Genomic DNA, 23,584 nt, shown 5'->3' with positions numbered 1-23,584 from the left:
TATATATCCAAGTAAGAATTCAGATTCTTGGCCAATATTGTGAAATGAACTCAGGCAGTATGGGAATCTGCAATATGCAGAGTTTATTACTTACCAATGCAACCAATTTTTCCAGGCTGACACTGTGCCTTTCACCATAACTAGTAATTTGTAATATGGTCAACCTGAGAAGCTTACTCCTGATGGTAAAGCACATTTAGTAATAAGTTGTAAACAGACTGTAAATGACTGGCTAGAATCTAGCTAGACACTGTTTGACATTATTAATGGCCTCATCTTTTTTTTTTAAATGGACCGCAATATTCATGTCATTAAAAAAATTATGTAAACTGATTTTGGCCTATGCAGGTGCTGAGCAGTTTTCTATTTCCCAAGATGATTATATAGCTAAATATTATGTCAATGATATGTTCACAGGTTGAGGCAAGATAATCATCTTGTATGTTCCCTGAATTTTTAGAGCCTAATTTTTAAAGTTAAGATCTTGAACAGGTTATCATCACAAATGTTCTCCCCATTTTTAGGGTGGTGTTAGCATCAGCCTTCATCATCATTTTTTGGGCAAGTAAATGAACCAAGAAAACCAAAGTGGTCAAATGTATCCAAATAATTCTTGAGCTATAAGATCTAATTTAAAGCAATCATTTTAAACCTAAACATACGGAAACTAGACATAAAGATGTACTTTTATATTCTCTGAGAAAGTCATCCACTGAATTTTTTTATGTCAAGTAGATTTTTACAAATTAGTATTGACTAAAAACATAAGCCATCTGGGTAAGCACAGGATCTGTGGTGAAGAATAAACCGGTTTGGTACTTTGTGAACCCCCCATTTCTATCAGACTTTGTAAAGAAAATTCATCAGCAGGGTCCATAAAATATTTCCTGTTTCAAAGTAACGCAAATATAAATTTAGACTTCACTTCCACTTCTGGACATGGCACCATCAGATTTACCTCCTGCTTGAAACAATTAAAATATCAGTGTAACATATTTCAAGACACTGAATATCAGGCAATAGAAAGTGATCCCTAAGAGATGGGAAACAAAGGTGAGCCTCACGGTTACTCCCAAAGGTAGTCCCATGGTTACTACCTGGTTTCCAGGGCACAGGACAGGAAGGGGAACTCAGGAGGAGATGGAATCTAGGAAGGCCAATGGACCTAGAATTTGCAAGGTAGAGTGCCAAAGAGAAGAGAGCCACGCATAAAGAGAACTCTGGAGATATACAGGGGGTCTCCCTTTTGTCTTCTTCAACTGAGTACTATTGACCAGCGTGCTCATGTCAGGAAACTACTAAAGTTTAGAGAAAAAAAAACCATGAGAAAAGTTTTAGAGAATTAATAGTCAAAGTTGACACAGGACCACAAAAACTTCTGTTCTCACCAATCAAAGAGGAAAATCTCGATTCATGGGGTATCTGGTACAGGACTCAGAAAGGTTTTTGCCTCATTTGTGAGGAAGCAGACTAAAACTGTCCCCAAGTGACTTAATGATATGTGTATATATATATATATATGTGTGTATATATATCAAAATATTTAACAGAAATACAAAAATATTTAGCATTCAAGAAGGTAAAATTCAAATGTCTTATTATCCAGTAAAAAATGATCAGGCAAAAGAAGCAGGAAAACAGAACTCATACTGAGAAGAAAAAATAAAAATTGACACAGATTACAGCTAATAAGTGAAAGGAAATGAAATTATAAAAAATATTAAATCCAAAAACAAGTAGAACAAGAAAAAAAAGGAAACAAAGAACAAACAGCAAACAATGGAAAAATGATGACTTTAACTCAAGCATACGAATAATCACATTATATATAAATGGTCTAAGCACCGTAATTAAAATGCAGATTATTAGACTGAATAAAAAAAAGCAAGCCCCAACAACTATATGCTGCCTAAATAAACCCAATTTAAATACAAAGACACAACTAGCTTAAATGTAAAAGCATGGAAAAGATACTCCATGCTAAGCACTTATAAGTAAGGATATAAAATGACCAAAAAATTTATTAACCAACTTAACCTAATAACATTTATAGAACATACCTACCAACAACAGAAGAGATGCACATGGAACATACACCAAGATGAACCATACTCTAAGCCATAAAATAAGTTTCAATAATTTAAAAAGCATCCAAGTCATAGGAATTACGCGATTTGGCCATACTAGAATTAGGAATCAGTAACAAAGATTTTTGGAAAACTACCAAATATTTAAGTAACACATTTCTAAATAACCCACTGGCCAAATTATAAAGTATTTTGATCTGAATAATAGTGAAGATTTATGATATAACGTATCAAAACTTATGAGAGGTTGCTAAAGCAGTAAATAGAGGGAAACTTAGCACTCAGTCCTATATTAGAAAAGCATGAAATCAGTAACTTCAGCTAGTATATTAAAAACCTGAAAGATAACAAATTAAACCATAAGCAAAAGAAAAATATAAAGATCAGAATGCAAATCAATGAAATAGAAAATACTGAAATTACAGAGAAAAATAAATGAAACCAAAAGCTGATTGAGATGACCAAAAATTGATAAGCCTCTAGCAAGACTGAACAGGAAAAAGAGAAACTGACGGTATCAAGTGTTAGTGTGTACGTGGAGCTACTAGAACTCTTATGAGCTGCTGGTGGGAATATAAAATGGTATAACCACTTTAGAAAACATTGTGGAAATGTCTTAAGAAACTAACATATGAATCAGACATTCCACTTTTATGTATTTACCCAAAAGAAACCATTTTTTTTGTATGTTCAAACAATGACTTGTATATGTGGAAATGTCTTAAGAAGCTAACATATGAATCAGACATTCCACTTTTATGTATTTACCCAAAAGAAACCATTTTTTTTGTATGTTCAAACAAAGACTTGTATGTGAATGTTCACAGTAACTCCATTTATAATAGCCCCATATTGGAAAAGAATGCCAAATTCCATTGAGTTCACTCAAATGAATAAACAAATTGTGTTATAGCCAAAGGAATACTACATAGCAACAAAAAAGAATGCACTATTGATACCCACAATAGCAGGAATAAATCTCTAAATAACTTTGTGGAATGAAGTAAAAAAAAAAAAAAAGTAAAATTAGATGATTCCACTTACATACAACTATAAAAAATGTAAACTCACAGTAATGAGTGCTTACAAAGGGCATGAGGAATCTTTTGGTGGGTATGAATATGTACATTAGACCTTGATTATGATTTACAGATATATACATTTGTCAAACATAAAAAGTATGCACTTTAAATATGTACAGTTTATTGTCAACTATATCTCAATAAAGCTGTTTAAAAGTTTAAAAGATCTATGAAGTCATTTCATCAGAAGAATTCAGACATTTCTATCCATTTACCTCTTTGAAATTTATATTTTAAAAATGTTAATAACTCACTAGAAGTTCACATTTTGAAAAATAATTTCATTTAAAACTGTGGCAGAAGTCTCCATGTAAAAGCCACTGAACAGCAAATTCCAAAGTATTGTTCTATTTCTCACAGAAGAGCTCATTTTTAGTTCTACAGGCAAGTAGGATGATTGTTGTATGCAATTAAATCAGATACAAAAACGTAAGTACAAGAATAAACCTGTTAGCAGTTCAAGTTTGCTGTCAAAGAAATACTATTGGCTTAATATTTTCCTATGCTTTATTGTTTGCCTCCAGACAAGTTCTGACAATTTTGCATTTAGTCTTCTAATCTTCAACTACCAAAGGGAAGAAGAGCTGAAAAAGATGGACAGGCTTTTGAAAACTGTTAGCACCATGCAATTCTGTTCAGGAAAAATGAGCAATGATTCCTCACATTACACATTTAAGAATCTTAATGAAACCAAAAAAATCACATATTTTTATTTGACTTCAAATAAACTGGTAGAGTTCTAGGCAGTATATAACCCTATTATATTTGAGTATGTGCTATTTCTAATAAAAATTATATAAATATAAATACAGACTTAGTGAAGCTTGAGATGATTGGCTTTATTGTTTCAATTATACTTCTCAAAGTGTTAACTGGCTAAATTCATCCATCCAGGAAAACTTCAAATTCCAATTTTGCTGTTTCTACTTACTGAATGGTATTTTTTGGGGGGCTGAAGGGGGTGCTGGTGGAGATGGTAAACATTTTCCTTTGTCTCTATCTTCTTTTTACATTAACAAGTTTAATTAAAATTGCCAGAAATGATCTGGAAAACATCTTTTCAAGATTTAACACCCAGCAAACATTTTAACAAATACTGATTTGAAAAAAAGGAAGGTATGTTTTTCTGACCATAATAAAAAATATTCTATGGTACACTTTCATAGCACTTCCAGGTTTCCATGAAAAACTTCAGGGTGTTGCAAACTACAAACCATTTTGGTATGGCTGTCTTACAATTCTGAAATTCATTCCTTTGAAAACTCCAGCTCAACTATTTCCAAACAGCAGCAGAATACTATCTGGTATTCTCTCTTCAACAAATATTCACCTTACAACTTGTACTTCTTTGAATAATTGTATTTTATGTAATCAAACTGTGTATGAGGGAGGGGAGGGACAAGACACCCGAACTCTACCCTTGGTTCTTTCAATTTCGAGTTTATCCTAATTTACTCCTCAGTAGAGATAGCTGATTAAATGTCTTTGGTGACACTCCCCAAATCTGAAATTTGGAGTAGAGAAAACTGTGCTTTCTTCTCAAGGGTTATGGTTTGTGTTAACACATTTCATTTAAAGAGAATTTATTGAGTGGAATTCAGAATGCTCATTCATATTAATCAGAAACTTTTTCATGTTCAGTTTTAGAACCTGTTAGAAGAAATTTATTCCTTTCTTCCTTTTTTATGTACATGACACTCACATGTAAAGGTGCAAATAGATGTTTTTCCCAGATGAAAATTTTTTTGCATTCCTGTATTAGAGTGTTACTTTGTACAGTAGCATGCTGTATATGCACACAGAAGTCTATGAGTAGCATGTTATAGGACAACTGTCCCTGGGAATGCTGTCCCAATCTTTTAAACATTGTCTTCTTAAAACCTGTGTTGATACTTCTGTCACTCCTAATAATGACTCTGCTGGGGTTTTTAATAAAGTGTATCAACTTTCATCCATCATATAGTTTTTACTTTTATATATCTCATCAATCAGAAACCATTGTGTAATAAACCTATAAATTAAATAATTTTTTTGATTGTCTCTTATGTTGAATGATCAATAATTAAAAGATTTCTTTGCTGCGAAAAATTTCCTACGAGAGAACAGGGGTGGGGTGGGTGTCAAGGGATTGTTGTGGTTTGTGTATAAACCATCCTATACATCTAGGGTTCTTGAAGGCTGCATATTAGATAGCTGAGACTTTACCCTTACCATTGGAAAATTGCTCTGGGAAAAAAATTAAGAAGACCAATTAACTAATTAAAAATGGCAATGATTATCTCAAACTAGAATATATCATAATTCTTTTTAGTCCTACTTTTTTATTGAAGATAAATAGGCTGAAGCTATTAGTGATTAATTTACCATCCTATAGAGGTGGAAGATAAATCTGGAGTAAAAAAGAAGTTAATTATTTACTTACCCTTCTATGGTGAGTAATCAGTCCAAGAGTACAGAAATACCTAATAATTCTTAGTATATTAGAAGAAAACAATCCATGGGATGAACCACCAATGTGTTTAATCAGCTTGTATAGAAATGAATGGGTGAAAGCTGGTTTAGTTATGAATAGTTCCCCAAATTAAGTGGCTTCTCAATCATGTGAATTCCCAAATTATCAAAAGGATTTAGTTACTGAAGTCTTTACTTTCATTATCTATTCAATACTGTATAAAGATTCAAGGATGAACATTCCTACTAAGGCAATGGATTTTACTTCTCCAAAATTGAACTTTTCTAATCCTAAGTGAATATATATAATAATGAAGTGATCCACATAATTAGTGTATTATTATATACTGTACTTCTAACTTGTAGGGTTTCAGTTACTCGAATACACTCAATTACATATTTTTGATATATTTCTATACATGCTGCCAAGTTATGATACTCAAAACAACTACCAGTTAAAAATGGTAACATAATCACAAAATTCTTAAAATATGCATAGTAGTAAAAGTGGTACTGATGACCTTTTTCACTGTAATACACAGTACCCTAAGACTTAGATAAAAATACAGTTGAAGGCTTTGCAGGTAGAAACACAGATGCACAAGTAGAATGAAAGTGATAAATATATGCTCCTTTGAAAACACTATTATATCCTAAAGATAAACTACCAAAAAGTGGTAAGTACTCATTTTCTTTCCAATTACAGCCTAAGGCTAACGAGACAGGGGTAAGGAAATTAAGTCTTGGTGCTTAATTAAGTCTTTAATGACCAGGTAATTTTACATACATCTATTTGAAAACCAGATTAGCTGTCTCAGAAATGTTTGTCTCTGGGATCAAGTATAAAACGACCACCGCACCCTGAAAAATGTTGATCACAAAATTTTCACAAAGGACATTTTTATATAAAAACAATCTAAATATTTAATGAAATTTGAATATAAAAAGACTGAAAATCTGCCTAAAGTCTGATTGAAAAGGCACTCCTATTAACAGGTACTTATTTCATAGCCTTACATAATTTTGATTTTCTCCTTCTAAAATTTACACTCAAATCAGGCAGAGATAAGAGAACAATTCCTTAAGTCATACAGTTTATGCCATCTGTAGTGCCTAATATAATTGTCTTTCTTATTCATGAAAAGGCACAGAAATATCTGTTAACTGAATGAATGAAAACTAATCACCACTTCTCTTTGCACATTAACAATAAAAGGGTAAACATACAACATTAAATTGGAGAGGGAATATGATCATGTCTGTTACACTTACTTTTCATTCAGGTTTGTTTCTGAAGATATTATATATTTGCAGATGTCACTAAATTCTAGTTTAATTAGAGTTCAAATGTGGTTTTCTACTAACTTTGACCTTTGTAATTTTTTGAAGTTGAGAAACAAGGTTATTATCTTTATTCGGACAACACTGCTATTATCAGCAGGAAATGCACTTAGAAAAAGGCAAAAACCCAAAACAAAAGATTTTGGTAGTCCATCCTCTTATCTGGTGTTCCTTGAGCTCCTTTCATTGCAACATGTATCTAAGTTTATACAGTATAAACATAGTACGTAAAGTACCTGGAAGAATTAACATAATAGATATGTACCAGAATCACAGTCCTGAACTTCATATAGGGTAGTCTGTGATCTTCAAAGTTCTTTATACAAAGTTCAGTACCCAGAATATGAATAGAAGTCATACAACACCACTATTATGTGTATGAACTTTTGTCACAAACTCCCTCTATCACTTTATGTATTAAAACCCGAGGATGGATGCAGCATGCTTTCTTAATGATCTGTTACACTCAAATGTCTGATCCTATAATTTCATTCCTATCACATTCTAAATCACTTAATGAATAGGGTTAACTAATTCAAATATTAAAAATGTATGGTACTAGAAAGCAGTATGGAGGTTCCCCAAAAAACTAAAAATAGAAATACCATATGACCAAGTGATTCCACCTCTGGGAATTTACCTGAAGAAAACAAAATCCCCCATTCTAAAACATACATGCACTTGTTTATCACATTATTTACAGTAGCCAAGGTACAGAAGCAACTGAAGTGTCCATCAATAGATGAATGGATAAAGATGATGTGGTACATATACACAATAGAATATTACTCAGCTATAAGAAAAAAACATCCTACCATTTTCAACAACATGGATGGAGCTAGAGGGTATCATGCTCAGTGAAATAAGCCAGGCAGAGAAAGACAAGTATCAAATGATCTCACTCATCTGTGGAATATAACAAAGCAAAAACTGAAGGAACAGAACAGCAGCAGACTCACAGAACTCAAGAATGGACTAACAGTTACCAAAGGGAAAGGGACTAGGGAGGATGGGTGGGAAGGGAGGGATAGGGGGATTAAGGGGCATTATGATTAGCACACATAATGGAAGGGGGGCATGGGGAAGGCAGTATAGCACAGAGAAGACAAGTAGTGACTCTATAGCATCTTATTATGCTGATGGACAGTGACTGTAATGGGGTATGTGGTGGGGACTTGATAATAGGGGGAATGTAGTAACCACAATGTTGCTCATGTGAATGTATATCAATGATATCTTAATTAAAAAAAAGATGTGGTACATATACACAACAAAATATTATTCAGCCATAAAAGAAAAGAAATCCTGCTGTTTACAACAACACGGATGGACCTAGAGGCTATTATGCTAAGTAAGTCAGGTGGAAAAAGACAAATACCATATGATTTCACTTATTTGTGAAATATAAAAACAAAACAAAATGAACAAAATGGCAGTAAACTCAAACACTGAGAAGTGAATGGTGGTAACCATGGGGCAGGGGTTAGGGTGGTGGGTGGGGATGGTGAAGGGAATAAATGAGCACAAAAATTCTCAATATATAAGCTGGTCACAGGAATGGTAGTACAGCATGGAGAATATAGCCAATAATTCTGAAACATCTTCCTATGATGACACATAATTGGGGTGAGGATTTAATAATGTGGGTAACTGGTGAAAACAGTGTGTTGTATACTTGAAACTAATAAAAGATTGTGCATCAACTATACTTCAAAAGGAAGCTGGACAGAGTGCCCCTCTCTAATGTGGCTGTCCTTGGAGTGAATGACAATGGCCTGCCAGAACTTTCCTTCCAGCTGACCACAAGGCAACATTCATTTCTGGATAGCATGACATGATCTAAGATTTTCACTTTTTTTTTGTCTTTCTGGAAAATCTCCTAAGATATGTCAATATTCAAGTAGGTATTTGTCTAAAGGAAAAGTCATTCAATTCAATAAATTTAACAAATATTTGAATTTAAAAAACATGGTACGATTATATAATTTTTTATCAGTCCACTTGTGGGCTTATAGTATAAGTCATTTGTATAAAAATAAGGTAAAATTCATGACTATTTTGAATTAGAAAGATTTTGGCAAAAATAGGATCATTACAAGCTGTACTAGTATAAGATTAAGAGTGTAGGATAATGTAATCTCTACAAGAAAATGAAAAGTTCTTAATTTGAGAAAATGATCTCCTTTTACAGATTATTAGAAAATAAGTGCAAAGCCATGGTTCCCCTCCTATGAAAGGCTTACCTTAAGTTTCTGAATTTCTAAACCACAAACTTTTAAAAATGAAGCTAAGTCACATAATTGAAATTAGATTACAGAGATTTATTACGTCAACAAAGGAATTAAATAAAAGAGCAATTTGTAAGGAAAAACTACTTAAAGTCATGTGTAAATGGGTTTGAAAAAAGTCAATTTCAGATTTGGTGTGTTTATTTAGAGTAACTATACCGTGAATACAAAAATTATGTATCTACTGGCCTCTGCAATGTACTATATGTTATTTTATAAGATTTAATTTTGCATTTGGATTTTCTTAAAATGCTTTTGCATTTTCTGAGTATATATTGGATTTATGCTCAGACATATGGAAGAATCTTTATGGCAAGACAGATGAAAGCATCCTAAAGAATTGTAGGGTATCAAAAATTACCTCCAAACTGCAGCATTTTCCCTCTGACTCACTTACTAAAAAATACCTGAGTTTTCAAAATTATGTTTGCTGTAAAGTAGTAACACTTTAAACAACTGAAGACCTTCAGCTTACTTTTGTTTGTATAGGCCCACCTACACAAAATTAAGAAAAATAACTTAGTTGTAAATGGATCTAACGTTTATGAGACAATTCTTACAGAAGTTTTAGATGGTTTTAAACATGGAAAAAAATGATTGCTTGGGTTACAGGTTTAGAAAGATTTACGTTCTTTAGATTTATTTTGAAAATGTTTCATTATTAAATAATGCAGTAGGTAAACTTTAATAAAAAAGTGGAACAAATCTTTCATAGATATAAACTTTAAAACTCAGTTTTTTTTTTATATACAGACTATTTAAGTATACTTTCATCATAGGTGGTGAAAAAATGTGCCTCATGATGTTCTCAATTAAAAAAATGTCAATTATAGTACTAGTACTGAACAGCCAGGAAGTCAATTTCTTTACCAACTTTTAAGTTACCATTTGACATGATTTACAATCATGCTTTCTTAGGTTTTACAATTCAGAAGCACTTTTAACTTTTATATGCATATGAAGAAACTAAGATTCAGAGATTTAAAAATCACACAACTTAATCTGAGGCAGAAATGAGATTAGGGTCCAGTTCATCTGACATTTCAGTGCTACTACTGAAATATGATAAAATCCATTTATATTGCAAACAAAAGAAGCACTTATTAATATTTGAAAATACACTTAACAGAAAAGGGATAAAAAAGGCCTAACTATGTCACTAGCAAATTATGCCCATTTTAAGTGTATCACTTTAATTTTTCATGGGATCTCAATGTCAAAGGGCCTCAGTCCAGTTTTCTGGTGGATTTGTTTACACTCTTGCACACAGAGTAATCAAACTTGAGTAAGTACTATTATAATACTATGGACCTCTCCAATGATGCTTAAGTAGTATTTAGTTCAACTTGTAGGTGGTATTTAACTAGGTTGATTATTTATCAATTCAAGAATTACCCTTTCATGTAACATCATCTATTGTCTTTCTTCCAGGCTTAGAAGCAGTGTTAGTTAACTCAGAGTACTACTGTCTACATAGTTCTGCAATCAGTATTAAGAGAGACCTTTAAATGTTGGTGCCTTCTCTGACAGTTAATTATGATAGATATTTAGTTAAAATCTTCAGGCTAGATATGCTAAGAAACTTTCATAGGAAAAAAAAAGGCCCATATTTGGATTTTAATGTATGATGGTCTTTATTTACAACTTTATTGGCAAAAAAGAAGAGGGAAACGTTTAAAACAGTGTAACACAGGGCATTGTAGCTGATCCTGTCAGGCATTGTAGCTGATCCTGTCAGGTTTAAGAATTCGTTTTAAATGTCCACCTAAACTGTCCAGAGATATACAATACTGAATTTGCATATGCAGTTTCCTTTATGAAGTACAGTGCTCATATGCAGGCAGTCTTTCAAATGTATAAATACAAAAGAAATGAGAAAAAAACTGCATTAATGAAGGGTATTTTAAGTTTAAATTTATGTTGTCCTTGTAATAACACATGCCCAATAAAAATCAAAAGCTGGAAAAGCAGTTACACTTTCTACTTGAGTGGACAGATACAACAATAAATCATTTTCTGCAATGACCATTATATTTTCAGTTTATCGTCAACTACTCTGAACTTACTATGAGATGTAGCCAAAGTCAGAAGACAAGATGTAGGGAGAATATTCCTTTTTTGGAGGAGAGTAAGCTCTCCAGAATCAGCACGGGAAATAAACATCCTGTTGAAGAATTCTAGGCGAAAAAAAAATAATGTGGTCAAATTCAGCTCATGCTGAGCTGGCTTAATTTTTTCGTTGACTTGTTGTCATTCTTCTAAATCAAGTGTGTTTAATTCTTCTTCTAGTTCATCCAAATCTTCCCCAGTAAAAAGATTTTCATCAACAGGAACAGCATCAATGGCTCCATTTTCCTGTCCCTCCCCTTCATTGTCCTCTTCCAAATCACTTCTTTCACCATTTTCAGCCATACCTCCAGAAGCTTCACTTAATTTGTTTTCTAAAAATAAAAACTGAAATCAGTAAGGCCCAGAAACAGAAAAAGCTATTCCATTAGAAATTGGCAGTCACAGACTGACACTACATTTCCTATTTTCCTTTTTGCATGAAGGCTTTCCTGAAGATAACTCCAAGGAGAACTAATATATTTTTTTGGGGCTTATTTGTACCAATGATCTATACCTAGCATAAACATGTCTTTCATTGTAAATATTTGACTGCTTAATGGTTCATATATTTGAGGGGAAGATTTATCTTATACAACTTTGTTTTCCTTAAATGACACAGCGATTTTTAAACAGTCACTTTCCACATATTTTTTGAATTCTATGAATAAATGGCTATGGAATAAAAAACACGATAAAAGCAGCTACTTAGTTTTTGGTTTTGCAATAATTAAATCACACCAGTTGTAATGTGTAAATAAGCATGAAGAGAAATTTTCATCTTGTCATCAAATTGTGAAAGAGAACCTAGGGCTATGCAGCTACTTTTCTTCGATTTTGCTTCTATAACTAATATCCTTTCATTTTCCTCCTCTCCCAGATCCTTACTCTGGGCCTGAAGACATAGATAGATTTCCCATATCCTAAAAAGCCCTTCCCATGACCATCCTCAAAGTTCTTAACAGTGAGTTGTTTGTACTCATTGTTCTCCTGCCTATCACTGCAATCCTGATGAACACTGCCCCCCTAACTCCTATAATTCCTTCCCTATTTGCACCTAAAGAATCTTTTCCAGTTGTCATTCTATTTGATTTACTGAATCTCTTAATGTTTGTCCTCCTCAGTGTTTTTTCCAAGCTTGTCCTATTTGAATAGTCCAAAACACTGGTATTTGCACTGCGTTCTATAGTATTTTCATCCTATATTTTGTGACTGGGAGATTCATTCACTCTCAGCTACCAATGTAGATGACTTTACCTCCTGTGAATGTTTACACAGTATCCTAGACAATGTGTCCTTTTTTGATAAAGTATTTCAAACTCACGGGGTCCCAAATTGATTAGCTACATCCCTAAACTCATTTTTGTCCCTCTCTACTTTCAGTTAATGGCTTCTGTATCCACCTGACTACCTATTTCTACAGCCTTCACGACTCCTTACTTTTATATACGGCCAAACTGCACATTTACATTTACCAGTCTGGTACCCGCAGGCATCTTAAGCTTTCCAAGCCTAGTCTCCTTCCACATACTTTTTGAATTCTATGAATAGAATTTTTACAGTTTCCTTGTTATTAGAATTACACAAAAGTTGTGATACTTACCATCTTTTTCTGAAGTATATGTGCTGAATCTTTCAAGACTGGCTACAGTAATACCTGTCTCATCTACATCTCTTGGGATGTACAGGCTTAAATCTATGTCATTTACGCTCACTGAATCATCAACCTTTAAAGACATATAGAAGACAATTGTTACTACTAAGAACAGTTTTCATAAATTGCCTTCTATCTCTGACATTTATCTTAATGAAACAAATTACTAATGCGAAATGAAAACAAACGATTCACTATTGCACTATTTCTAAACTTCTTGAAAAAAGAATAGTGATGCCATACTTGAATCTTCTGCCTCTGACATCACTGTTTTGATATACAGAATATGGTATTCTTATTTTTCAAATCAAAGATAAAGTCATAATTTTACAACCACACAAAGAAATGTAGTTAGTGATGTGCTATTACTAAGTTTGTCTACAACCAAATGATTCTGTTGTCATCTACTCCCTACTCTGAATGTTCCAGTTAGTATCTCTGTCCCATCATTTTCTTATACAAAATACTAAACAAAGAAATCTTTTTTCTTTTAGGAAGAATAAAACACATGCTTTTTATAGCTAATACTTATAACCACTTGACTACATACCAGGAACTATCCTAAATTCTATAAAATTATATTTACATAAATACAAATGTATTAACTCACTTAATTCTCACGGGTACCCTGTGATACAGGGATTATCATTATGTCCTTATTACAGCTGAGGATGGAGGCCTAGAGTAAATGTAATTTCCTATATTCAAATCAGGACTTGAACTGAGGTCCCAGAGTTGGTACTCTTAACCATTTTGCTTTATTATCTCTATTGTTTTTCTCAATCAATACTGAGGAGATGAGGTCCCATCCAAAAGCTTCCTCTTACCTCATCACCACTTATTCCCTGGGTGTAACGGGTATCATCTGCTTCCTCATCATCATCATCAACCAGTTCAGGACGAAATTCAAACACCTCACGACCACTGATCTATTCAAAGGCACAAATGTTATCAACTAAGGACAAAATTCAAACATTTCTTGATCACTGATTTTAAACATACATATGATTAAATAAGGATAAAATCATGCATGACACAGAATTTTAATAAAGGCAGAATAAAGAATCTACTCAGGTGAGTCTGGGACATACCACTAATGCTTTTCCTGCTTTGAAGTCTGCTTTCCTTCTTTCCATATCTTGCTCAAGCTTATCAATCTTTTCTTGTCTTTTCCTTTTCTTCCATGCAAGGAAAGATTCTAGAGTGATTTTGGTAACATTTGGACCTAGGGCAGAACGCTGCAAAGATAAAAGAGTTAATTTTTTCCCCCAAAGTCACCTAAAATACTGTTTTTAATAGTTTTCTCTTAATGGAATTAAGTCCTTGCCTGTGACTGTTATGAAAATATTAAATTTAGAATAAACTGATGTATTTTTATTCTGTGGCAATGAGCAAAATGAGTGTCCAGAGATAGAAGCATTTCTAAACATAAAGTACATTATTCTCAGCTGTATTTCTTTTCAAAACTGAAATTGAGTAAAACTTGTGATGAGAAATTGTTTTTACGTAAGTCAAATGCTGAAAACAATATTCTGAGAAGTACTACGACAATAAGTTTCATTTGTGTTCCTTAGGAAATAATGGAAAAAAACTAAGCAAAAACACCAACTGCTTCACAGGGCCAGTAAGTAATAAATATAAAGATAAAAATAATATTTGCTGAAAGTCTACCAGGTATTCAGAGTTAAATACTTTATATATATATGCTAACACACTGATTGCCACAAGGAAGCAGAGACAGTGATGGAATATTTACCAAAGGTCAACAGCTAATATGAGGGAGAACTAGGATAACAAACCCAAATGCACCTGACTCTGAAGTCTACATTTTCTATTATACCATATTGTCTCCAGTGTGAGACATCAAACAGTATGTTAATTTATGAACAAACGTACATAATCCCACATCAGACATTCATACAAAATACTAAGATTATCCAAGACAAGGCAAAGTAGATATAGTTTGAAACATACAACCTTAAACCTAGTATTCCCAGTATTTTACATATTTTTGTGTCATTCCCAGGAGCCTATCTGCTAACTCAGTAATCCTATCTACTAACTCACAGAATAAAAAGTAGTCTAGGCTGTACCAGCAATGAGCAAGCAGGTCAAGATTCACTTCAATGAGACTCATTCCCCCCGTATCAGCAGAGTGATTGTCTGAGTCCAGGGATGATAAAACATGTAACTGAAAAACTAGTAGAATTGTCTCCTTTCATACATTAATGATTATAAAAATGGCAAAAAATAAAAGACTATCAGGGAAGCATTTAAAACTTCAAGTCTAATTAATTTGAATGCTTAGCATTTTAATGAATTGATTTCTATAAGATACCAATCTTATAGAAACATTTATTTGGCTAGCTCTTAAAAAATTGTTTTACAATTCTAAAATTAATGTCATGACTGGCTAATGATTATGGCTACATTTACATTTCAGACATACAAGAATTAAGAAAAAGGAAGACAATTTTGAGAAAAAGACATACTTTTTCCTTTTCCTGACAATATGTTATTGCCACCAAGTGGTAAACGTTAGAATTTCACATCAAATCATGCTTTAGTTTTTTGAATGGTAAGATTCTAGTTACCTCTCTTTCAATTAGATCTTCTAATGAAATTTCATCCTCTTTCTCTTCTTTCTTTTTATCTTTTTTCAATACAAATCCAGGAGGAAGGGCATGACGATACATACAATTATCACCCCCTCCAGGGCATACCCAAAACCAGCCATATTTGTTGTTTTCAATAGCTTCAAGGAAATGCTTGCACACCTACAGAAACAATATTATACAGAGTAGTGATTCAGTGTAGTTCATTTACAAGGTAAATACTTAAGTATATGGAACAAGTTACATTCATATTCACATCCTTAGGCTAATCACTTATGTAGAGAGCAACCTCTGTGCAGAAATGTTCATATAAGTTTATCTTAAAATATTTACTATGATGGGGGAGGAGCCAAGATGGCGGCATGAATAGTTCAGTGGAAATCTCCTTTCAAAAACATACATAATTTTAAAAATACAACAAATACAACTATTCCTAAAAGAGACACCAGTAGATACAGTACAACAGCCAGGCTACATTTACATCTGTGAGAACTCAGCATCACACAAAGGGGGTAAGACATAAGCTGCGGCCCAGCGGGACCTGAAGGCCCCCCTATCCAGACCCTGGCGGGAAGAAAGGAGTCAGAGTGGGGAGGGAGTGAAATCCCAGGACTGCTAAACAACCAGCTCTAGAAATCTGCACGAGGAGTGCAGAGACACAGTATACGGGGGTGCTGAATATTAGAGAAATGGAAAAGCAAAATCTGCGAGCAGGTCCCCACAACACGCCCCTGAGACAAAAGAAAAGCGAGTGCTTTTTGCAAGTCTAAAGGGACAGGGACACCACAACTGGTCGAAGTCATCCCGACACACACACCCTAGCACTTGGGAATCCAGGGAACTCTAAGCGACCTAAGCCCCCTGGGTGGCAGCGCAGCTCTGAAGCCCTTCATGGTGATAAGCAGCCTGCTAGTTGCTTGCCCATCCGGCATGGACCCTGACACACCAGCCCAATAGTGTGAGAGTGGCAGCATGCACGCCAGGGGAGGCTGCGCCAGAGGGACCCGGGAGATACCTGCGCGAGCCTGCGGTGGCGGCAACACAGTAGCCTGCATGAGCCCGTGGCAGTGGCGCTGGAGGGGGCTAGAAGCGGCCTGTGCAAGCCCACAGCAGCAGCGCCAGAGGGGACTGGGAGCGGCCTACGGGAGCCAGCGGCAGTGGTGGAGGAGCAGCCCAGGAATAGCCACGCCCCTAGCAGTCACCCAGAATCTCAGCCCAGCATACAGCCATCCAGGCCAAAGGCTATTGTTGGCACACAGCTGCCTGACAGGAGCGCCGCTTCCGTGGGAGAGTGCACCTGGTGTGCCTGCCACTCCCCACAGGGCTCTGCACTACTGTGACCACAGCAGCTTAGGGGATTAACCAGGAAGCTGCTCCAGGAGTTCAGGGAAACAACACAGGCAGCGGAGAAGGGCAAGGCGACGAGCAAGCAGGAAAGGACTTTGTTCTCCCAGCTGACACACACGCTACCAGCCTACAGCTACTTCTATCACCATGAAAAGGCACAAGAATTTAGTCCAGTCCAGAATACTCCAGACAACCCCTAGAAGAGGGCCAGGGGAGATAGGCCTAGCCAATCTCCCCAAAAAAGAATTCAAAAAAAAAAAAAAAAAAGGTCATAACCATGCTGATGGATCTTCAGAGAAATATGCAACAGCTAAGGGATGAAATCCGGAAGGAGATTACAGAAATGAAACAATCTCTGGAAGGACTTAAGAGCAGACTGGATGAGATGCAAGAGGCCGTTAATGGAATAGAAATCAGAGCACAGGAACACAGAGAAGCTGATGCAGAGAGAGATAAAAGGATCTCCAGGAATGAAACAATATTACGAGAACTGTGTGATCAATCCAAACGGAACAATATTCGCATTATAGGAGCACCAGAAGAAGAAGAGAGAGAAAGAAAAATAGAAAGTGTCTTTGAAGAAATAATTGCTGAAAACTCCACCAAACTGGGGAAGGAAATAGTTGCTCAGACAACGGAAGCACACAGAACTCCCAAGAGAAGGGACCCAAAGAGGACAACACCAAGACACATAATAATTAAAATGGCAAAGATCAAGGACAAGGACAGAGTATTAAAGGCAGCTAGAGAGAGGAAAAAGGTCACATACAAAGGAAAACCCATCAGGCTATCATCAGACTTCTTAACAGAAACCTTACAAGCCAGAAAAGAATGGCATGATATATTTAATGCAATGAAACAGAAGGGCCTTGAACCAAGAATACTGTATTCAGCATGACTATCATTTAAATATGAAGGAGGGATTAAACAATTCCCAGACAAGCAAAAGTTGAGGGACTTTGCCTCCCACAAACCACCTCTACAGGGTATTTTAGAGGGACTGCTCTAGATGGGAGCACTCCTAAGGCTAAACAGATGTCACCAGAGAAAATAAAATCACAGCAAAGAAAGCAGACCAACCCAATATTAACTAAAGGCAAAAAGTAAAATCAACTACACACAAAAGGAGTCAAAGGAAACACAAAAGAGCACAGAACAAAACACCCAACATATGAAGAATTGAGGAGGAGGAATAAGAAGGGAGAGAAATAAAGAATCACCAGACAGTGTTTATAATAGCTCAATACGAGTTAAGTCAGACAGTAAGATGCTAAATAAGATAACCTTGAACCTTTGGTAACCACGAACCTAAAGCCTGCAAAGGCAATAAGTATATATTTTTCAATAATCACCCTGAATGTAAATGGACTGAATGCACCAATCAAAAGACACAGAGTAATAGAATGGACAAAAAAGCAAAACCCATCTATATGCTGCTTATAAGAGACTCACCTCAAACCCAAAGACATGCAGAGATTTAAAGTCAAGGGATGGAAAAAGATATTTCATGCAAACAATAGGGAGAAAAAAGCAGGTGTTGCAGTACTAGTATCAGACAAAATAGACTTCAAAACAAAGAAAATAACAAGAGATAAAGAAGGACATTACCTAATGATAAAGGGCTCAGTCTAACAAGAGGATATAACCATTCTAAATATATATGCACCCAACACAGGAGCACCAGCATATGTGAAACAAATACTAACAGAACTAAAGGAGGAAATAGAATGCAATGCATTCATTTTAGGAGACTTCAGCACACCATTCACTCCAAAGGACAGATCCACTGGACAGAAAATAAGGACACAGAGGCACTGAACAACACATTACAACAGATGGACCTAATAGACAGCTATAGAATTCTACATCCAAAAGCAACAGGATACACATTCTTCTCAAGTGCACATGGAACATTCTCGAGAATAGACCACATACTAGGCCTCAGAAAGAACCTCAATAAATTCAAAAAGATCGAAATCCTACCAAACAACTTTTCAGACCACAAAGGTATAAAACTAGAAATAAATTGTACAAAGAAAGCAAAAAGGCTCACAAACACATGGAGGCTTAACAACATGTTCCTAAATAATCAATGGATCAATGACCAAATTAAAATAGAGATTAGGCAATATATGGAAACAAATGACAACAACACAAAGCCTCAACTTCCGTGGGACACAGCGAAAGCAGTCTTAAGAGGAAAGTATATAGCAATCCAGGCATATTTAAAGAAGGAAAAACAATCCCAAATGAATAGCCTAAAGTCACAATTATCGAAATTGGAAAAAGAAGAACAAATGAGGCCTAAGGTCAGCAGAAGGAGGGACATAATAAAGATCAGAGAAGAAATAAATAAAACTGAGAAGAGTAAAACAATAGAAAAAAATCAATGAAACCAAGAGCTGGTTCTTTGAGAAAATAAACAAAATAGATAAGCCTCTAGTAAGACTTAATAGGAGAAAAAGAGAATCAACACACATCAACAGAATTAGAAATGAGAAAGGAAAAATCACGACAGACCCCACAGAAATACAAAGAACTACTAGAGAATAGTATGAAAACCTATATGCTAAGAAGCTGGAAAACCTAGAAGAAATGGACAACTTCCTAGAAAAATACAACCTTCAAAGACTGACCAAGGAAGAAACACAAAATCTAAAGAAACCAATTACCAGCAAAGAAATTGAATCGGTAATCAAAAAACTACCCAGGAACAAAATCCCCGGTTCAGATGTATTTACCTTGGAATTTTATCAGACATACAGAGAAGATATAATACCCATTCTCCTTAAAGTTTTCCAAAAAATAGAAGAGGAGGGAAGACTCCCAATCTCATTCTGTGAAGCCAGCATCACCCTAATACCAAAACCAGGCAAAGACCCCACCAAAAAAGAAAACTACAGACCAATATCCCTGATGTACGTAGATGCAAAAATACTCAACAAAATATTACCAAACCGAATTCAAAAATACATCAAAAGGATCATACACCATGACCAAGTGGGATTCATCCCAGGGATGCAAGGATGGTACAACATTAGAAAATCCATCAACATCATCCACCACATCAACAAAAAGGAAGACTAAAACCACATGATCATCTCTGTAGATGCTGAAAAAGTATTCGACAAAATTCAACATCCGATTCATGATAAAAACTCTCTCAACACAATGGGTATAGAGGGCAAGTACCTCAATATAATAAAGGTCATATATCATAAACCCACAGCCAGTATCATACTGAACAGTGAGAAGCTGAAAGGTTTTCCTCTGAGATCGGGAACAAGACAGGGATGCTCACCCTCCCCACTGTTACTCAACATACTATTGGAGGTCCTAGCCACAGCAATCAGACAAAAGAAAGAAATACAAGGAATCCAGATTGGTAAAGAATAAGTTAAACTGTCACTATTTGCAGATGACATGATACTGTACATAAAAAACCCTAAAGATTCCACTTCAAAACTACTAGAACTAATATCGGAATTCAGCAAAGTTGCAGGATACAAAATTAACACACAGAAATCTGTGGCTTTCCTATACACTCACAATGAACTAATAGAAAGAGAAATCAGGAAAATAATTCCATTCACAACTGCATCAAAAAGAATAAAACACCTAGGAATAAACCTAACCAAGGAAGTGAAAGACCTGTATCCTGAAAACTGTAAGACACTCTTAAGAGAAATTAAAGAGGACACTAACAAATGGAAACTCATCCCGTGCTCTTGGCTATGAAGAATTAATATCATCAAAATGGCCATCCTGCCCAAAGCAATATACAGATTTGATGCAATCCCTATCAAATTACCAACAGCATTGTTCAACGAACTGGAACAAATAGTTCTAAAATTTGTATGGAACCACCAAAGACCCGGAATAGCCAGAGCAATCCTGAGAAGGAAGAATAAATAGGGGAGATCTCGCTCCCCAACTTCAAGCTCTACTACAAAGCCACAGTAATCAAGACAAATTGGTACTGGCATAAAAACAGAGCCACAGACCAGTGGAACAGAATAGAGACTCCAAACATTAACCCAAACATACATGGTCAATTAATATTCGATAAAGGAGCCATGGACATACAATGGGGAAATGACAGTCTCTTCAACAGATGGTGCTGGCAAAACTGGACAGCTACATGTAAGAGAATGAAACTGGATCACTGTCGAACCCCATACACAAACGTAGATTCAAAATGGGTTAAAGACCTGAATGTAAGTCATGAAACCATAAAACTCTTGGAAAAAAACATAGGCAAAAATCTCTTGGACATAAATATGAGCAACTTCTTCATGAACATATCTCCCTGGGCAAGGAAAACAACAGCAAAAATGAACAAGTGGGACTGTATCAAGCTGAAAATCTTTAGTACAGCAAAGGACACCATCAATAGAACAAAAAAGTTCCCTACAGTATGGGAGAATATATTCATAAATGACAAATCCAATAAAGGGTTGACATCCAAAATATATAAAGAGCTCATGCAGCTCAACGAACAAAAAGCAAATAATCCAATTAAAAAATGGGCAGAGGAGCTGAACAGACAGTTCTCCAAAGAAGAAATTCAGACGGCCAATAGACACATGAAAAGATGCTCCACATTGCTTGTCATCAGAGAAATGCAAATTAAAACCACAATAAGATACCATTTCACACCAGTAAGGATCGCCACCATCCAAAAGACAAACAACAAATGTTGGTGAGGCTGTGGAGAAAGGGGAACCCTCATACACTGCTGGTGGGAATGTAAATTAGTTCAACCATTGTGGAAAGCAGTATGGAGGTCCCTCAAAATGCTCAAAATAGAAATCCCATTTGATCCAGGAATTCAACTTCTAGGAATTTACCCTAAGAATGCAGCACTCCAGTTTGAAAAAGACAGATGCACCCCTATGTTTATCGCAGCACTATTTTCAATAGCCAAGAAATGGAAGCAACCTAAGTGTCAGTCAGTAGATGAATGGATAAAGAAGATGTGGTACATATACACAATTGAATATTATTCAGCCATAAGAAGACAAATCCTACCATTTGCAACAACATGGATGGAGCCAGAGGGTATTATGCTCACTGAAATAAGCTAGGCGGAGAAAGACAAGTATCAAATGATTTCACTCATCCGTGGAGTATAAGAACAAAGAAAACACTGAAAGAACAAAAGAGCAGTACAATGACGATTAGCATGTGTAGCGTGTAGGGGGGGCACAGGGAGGGCTGTAAAACACAGAGAAGACAAGTAGCGATTCTGCAGCATCTTACTACGCTGATGGACAGTGACTTTAATGTGGTTTCTGGGGGGTACTTGGTGAAGGGGCGAGTCTTGTAAACAATGTTCTTCATGTAATTGTAGATTAATGATACCAAAAAACCCCCGAACAAACAAGAAAACAGGAGCACAATCACAGAACCCAAAAATGGACTAACAGTTACCAAAGGGAAAGGGACTGAGGAGGCTGGGTGGGAAGGGAGGGATAAGGGTGGGGAAAAAGAAAGGGGGCATTACGATTAGCATGTGTAGTGGGGGTGGGGGCACGGGGAGGGCTCTACAACGCAGAGAAGACGAGTAGTGATTTTATAGCATCTGACTATGCTGATGGACAGTGACTGTAATGGGGTTTGTGGGGGGGACTTGCTGAAGGGCGGAGCCTTGTAAACATAATGTTCTTCATGTAATTGTAGATTAATGATAACAAAAAAAACAAACAACAAAACAAAACAGGAAAACAGCAGTCAACACACACGTACACACACGAAGATACCGAGTGACAGAATGGAGAAAAAAAAAAGACCCATCTATATGGTGCCTACAAGAGACTCACTTCAAACCCAAAGACATACACAGACTAAAAGTGAAGGGATGGAAAGAGATGTGTCATGGAAATAATAGGGAGAAAGAAGCAGGAGTAGCAGGACTTACATCAGACAAACAGACTTCAACACACAGAAAGTAACAAGAGAGGAAGGACATTACATAATGATAAAGGGGTCAGTCCAACAAGAGAATATAACCATTATAAATATCTATGCATCTAATATAAGAGCACCTACATATGTGAAACAAATACTAATAAGAATTAAAGGGGGAAACAGACTGCAACACATTCATTTTAGGAGGCTTTAACACACCACTCAAACCAATAGACAGATCAAGCAGACAGAAAATAAGAAAACAAGCACTGAACAGTACATTAGATCAGACAGACTTAACAGATATTTACAGAACATTCCACCCCAAGTAGCAGGATACACATTTTCTTTTTCTGAAGTGTACATGGAATGTTTTCCAGAACAGATCACATGCTAGGCCACAAAAAGAGCCTCAATAAATTATAAAAGAGTGAAATTGTATCAAACAGCTTCTCAAGTCACAAAGTATGAAACTTGAAGTAAATTACACAAAGAAAACAAAAGCCTACAAATATATGGAGGCTAAACAAGATGATGCTAAACAATCAGTGGATCAGTGACCAAATAAAAACCGAGATCAAGCAATACCTGGAGACAAACGAAAACAACTCAACCACCCAAAACCTGTGGGATGTAGCAAAGGCAGTTTAAGAGGGAGTACATAGCCATACGGGCTTACCTCAAGAAACAAGAACAATCCCAA

At 35.5% G+C, this 23,584-nt stretch overlaps 1 protein-coding gene across 1 annotated transcript in view; it reads right to left on the bottom strand.

The window, feature by feature from the left end:
* Positions 1-10,864: 10,864 nt before the first annotated feature.
* ZC3H15 (zinc finger CCCH-type containing 15) overlaps positions 10,865-23,584 on the bottom strand; it is a 29,989-nt gene continuing 17,269 nt past the window's right edge. The window contains exons 6-10 of the mRNA XM_037000379.2: positions 15,604-15,786; positions 14,101-14,247; positions 13,837-13,938; positions 12,959-13,082; positions 10,865-11,690 (exon numbers count right to left, since the gene is read on the bottom strand). Of these exons, the coding sequence (XP_036856274.1) occupies positions 11,500-11,690; positions 12,959-13,082; positions 13,837-13,938; positions 14,101-14,247; positions 15,604-15,786 (747 nt within the window). The 3' untranslated portion in view covers positions 10,865-11,499. The remainder of the gene's footprint in view (positions 11,691-12,958; positions 13,083-13,836; positions 13,939-14,100; positions 14,248-15,603; positions 15,787-23,584) is intronic.

The sequence above is a fragment of the Manis javanica genome, chromosome 12 (genome assembly GCF_040802235.1).
Source record: "Manis javanica isolate MJ-LG chromosome 12, MJ_LKY, whole genome shotgun sequence".
Lineage (NCBI taxonomy): Eukaryota > Metazoa > Chordata > Mammalia > Pholidota > Manidae > Manis > Manis javanica.
The sequence above is the reverse complement of the archived record's forward strand: the minus strand, read 5'-3'. Positions and strand labels throughout refer to the sequence as shown.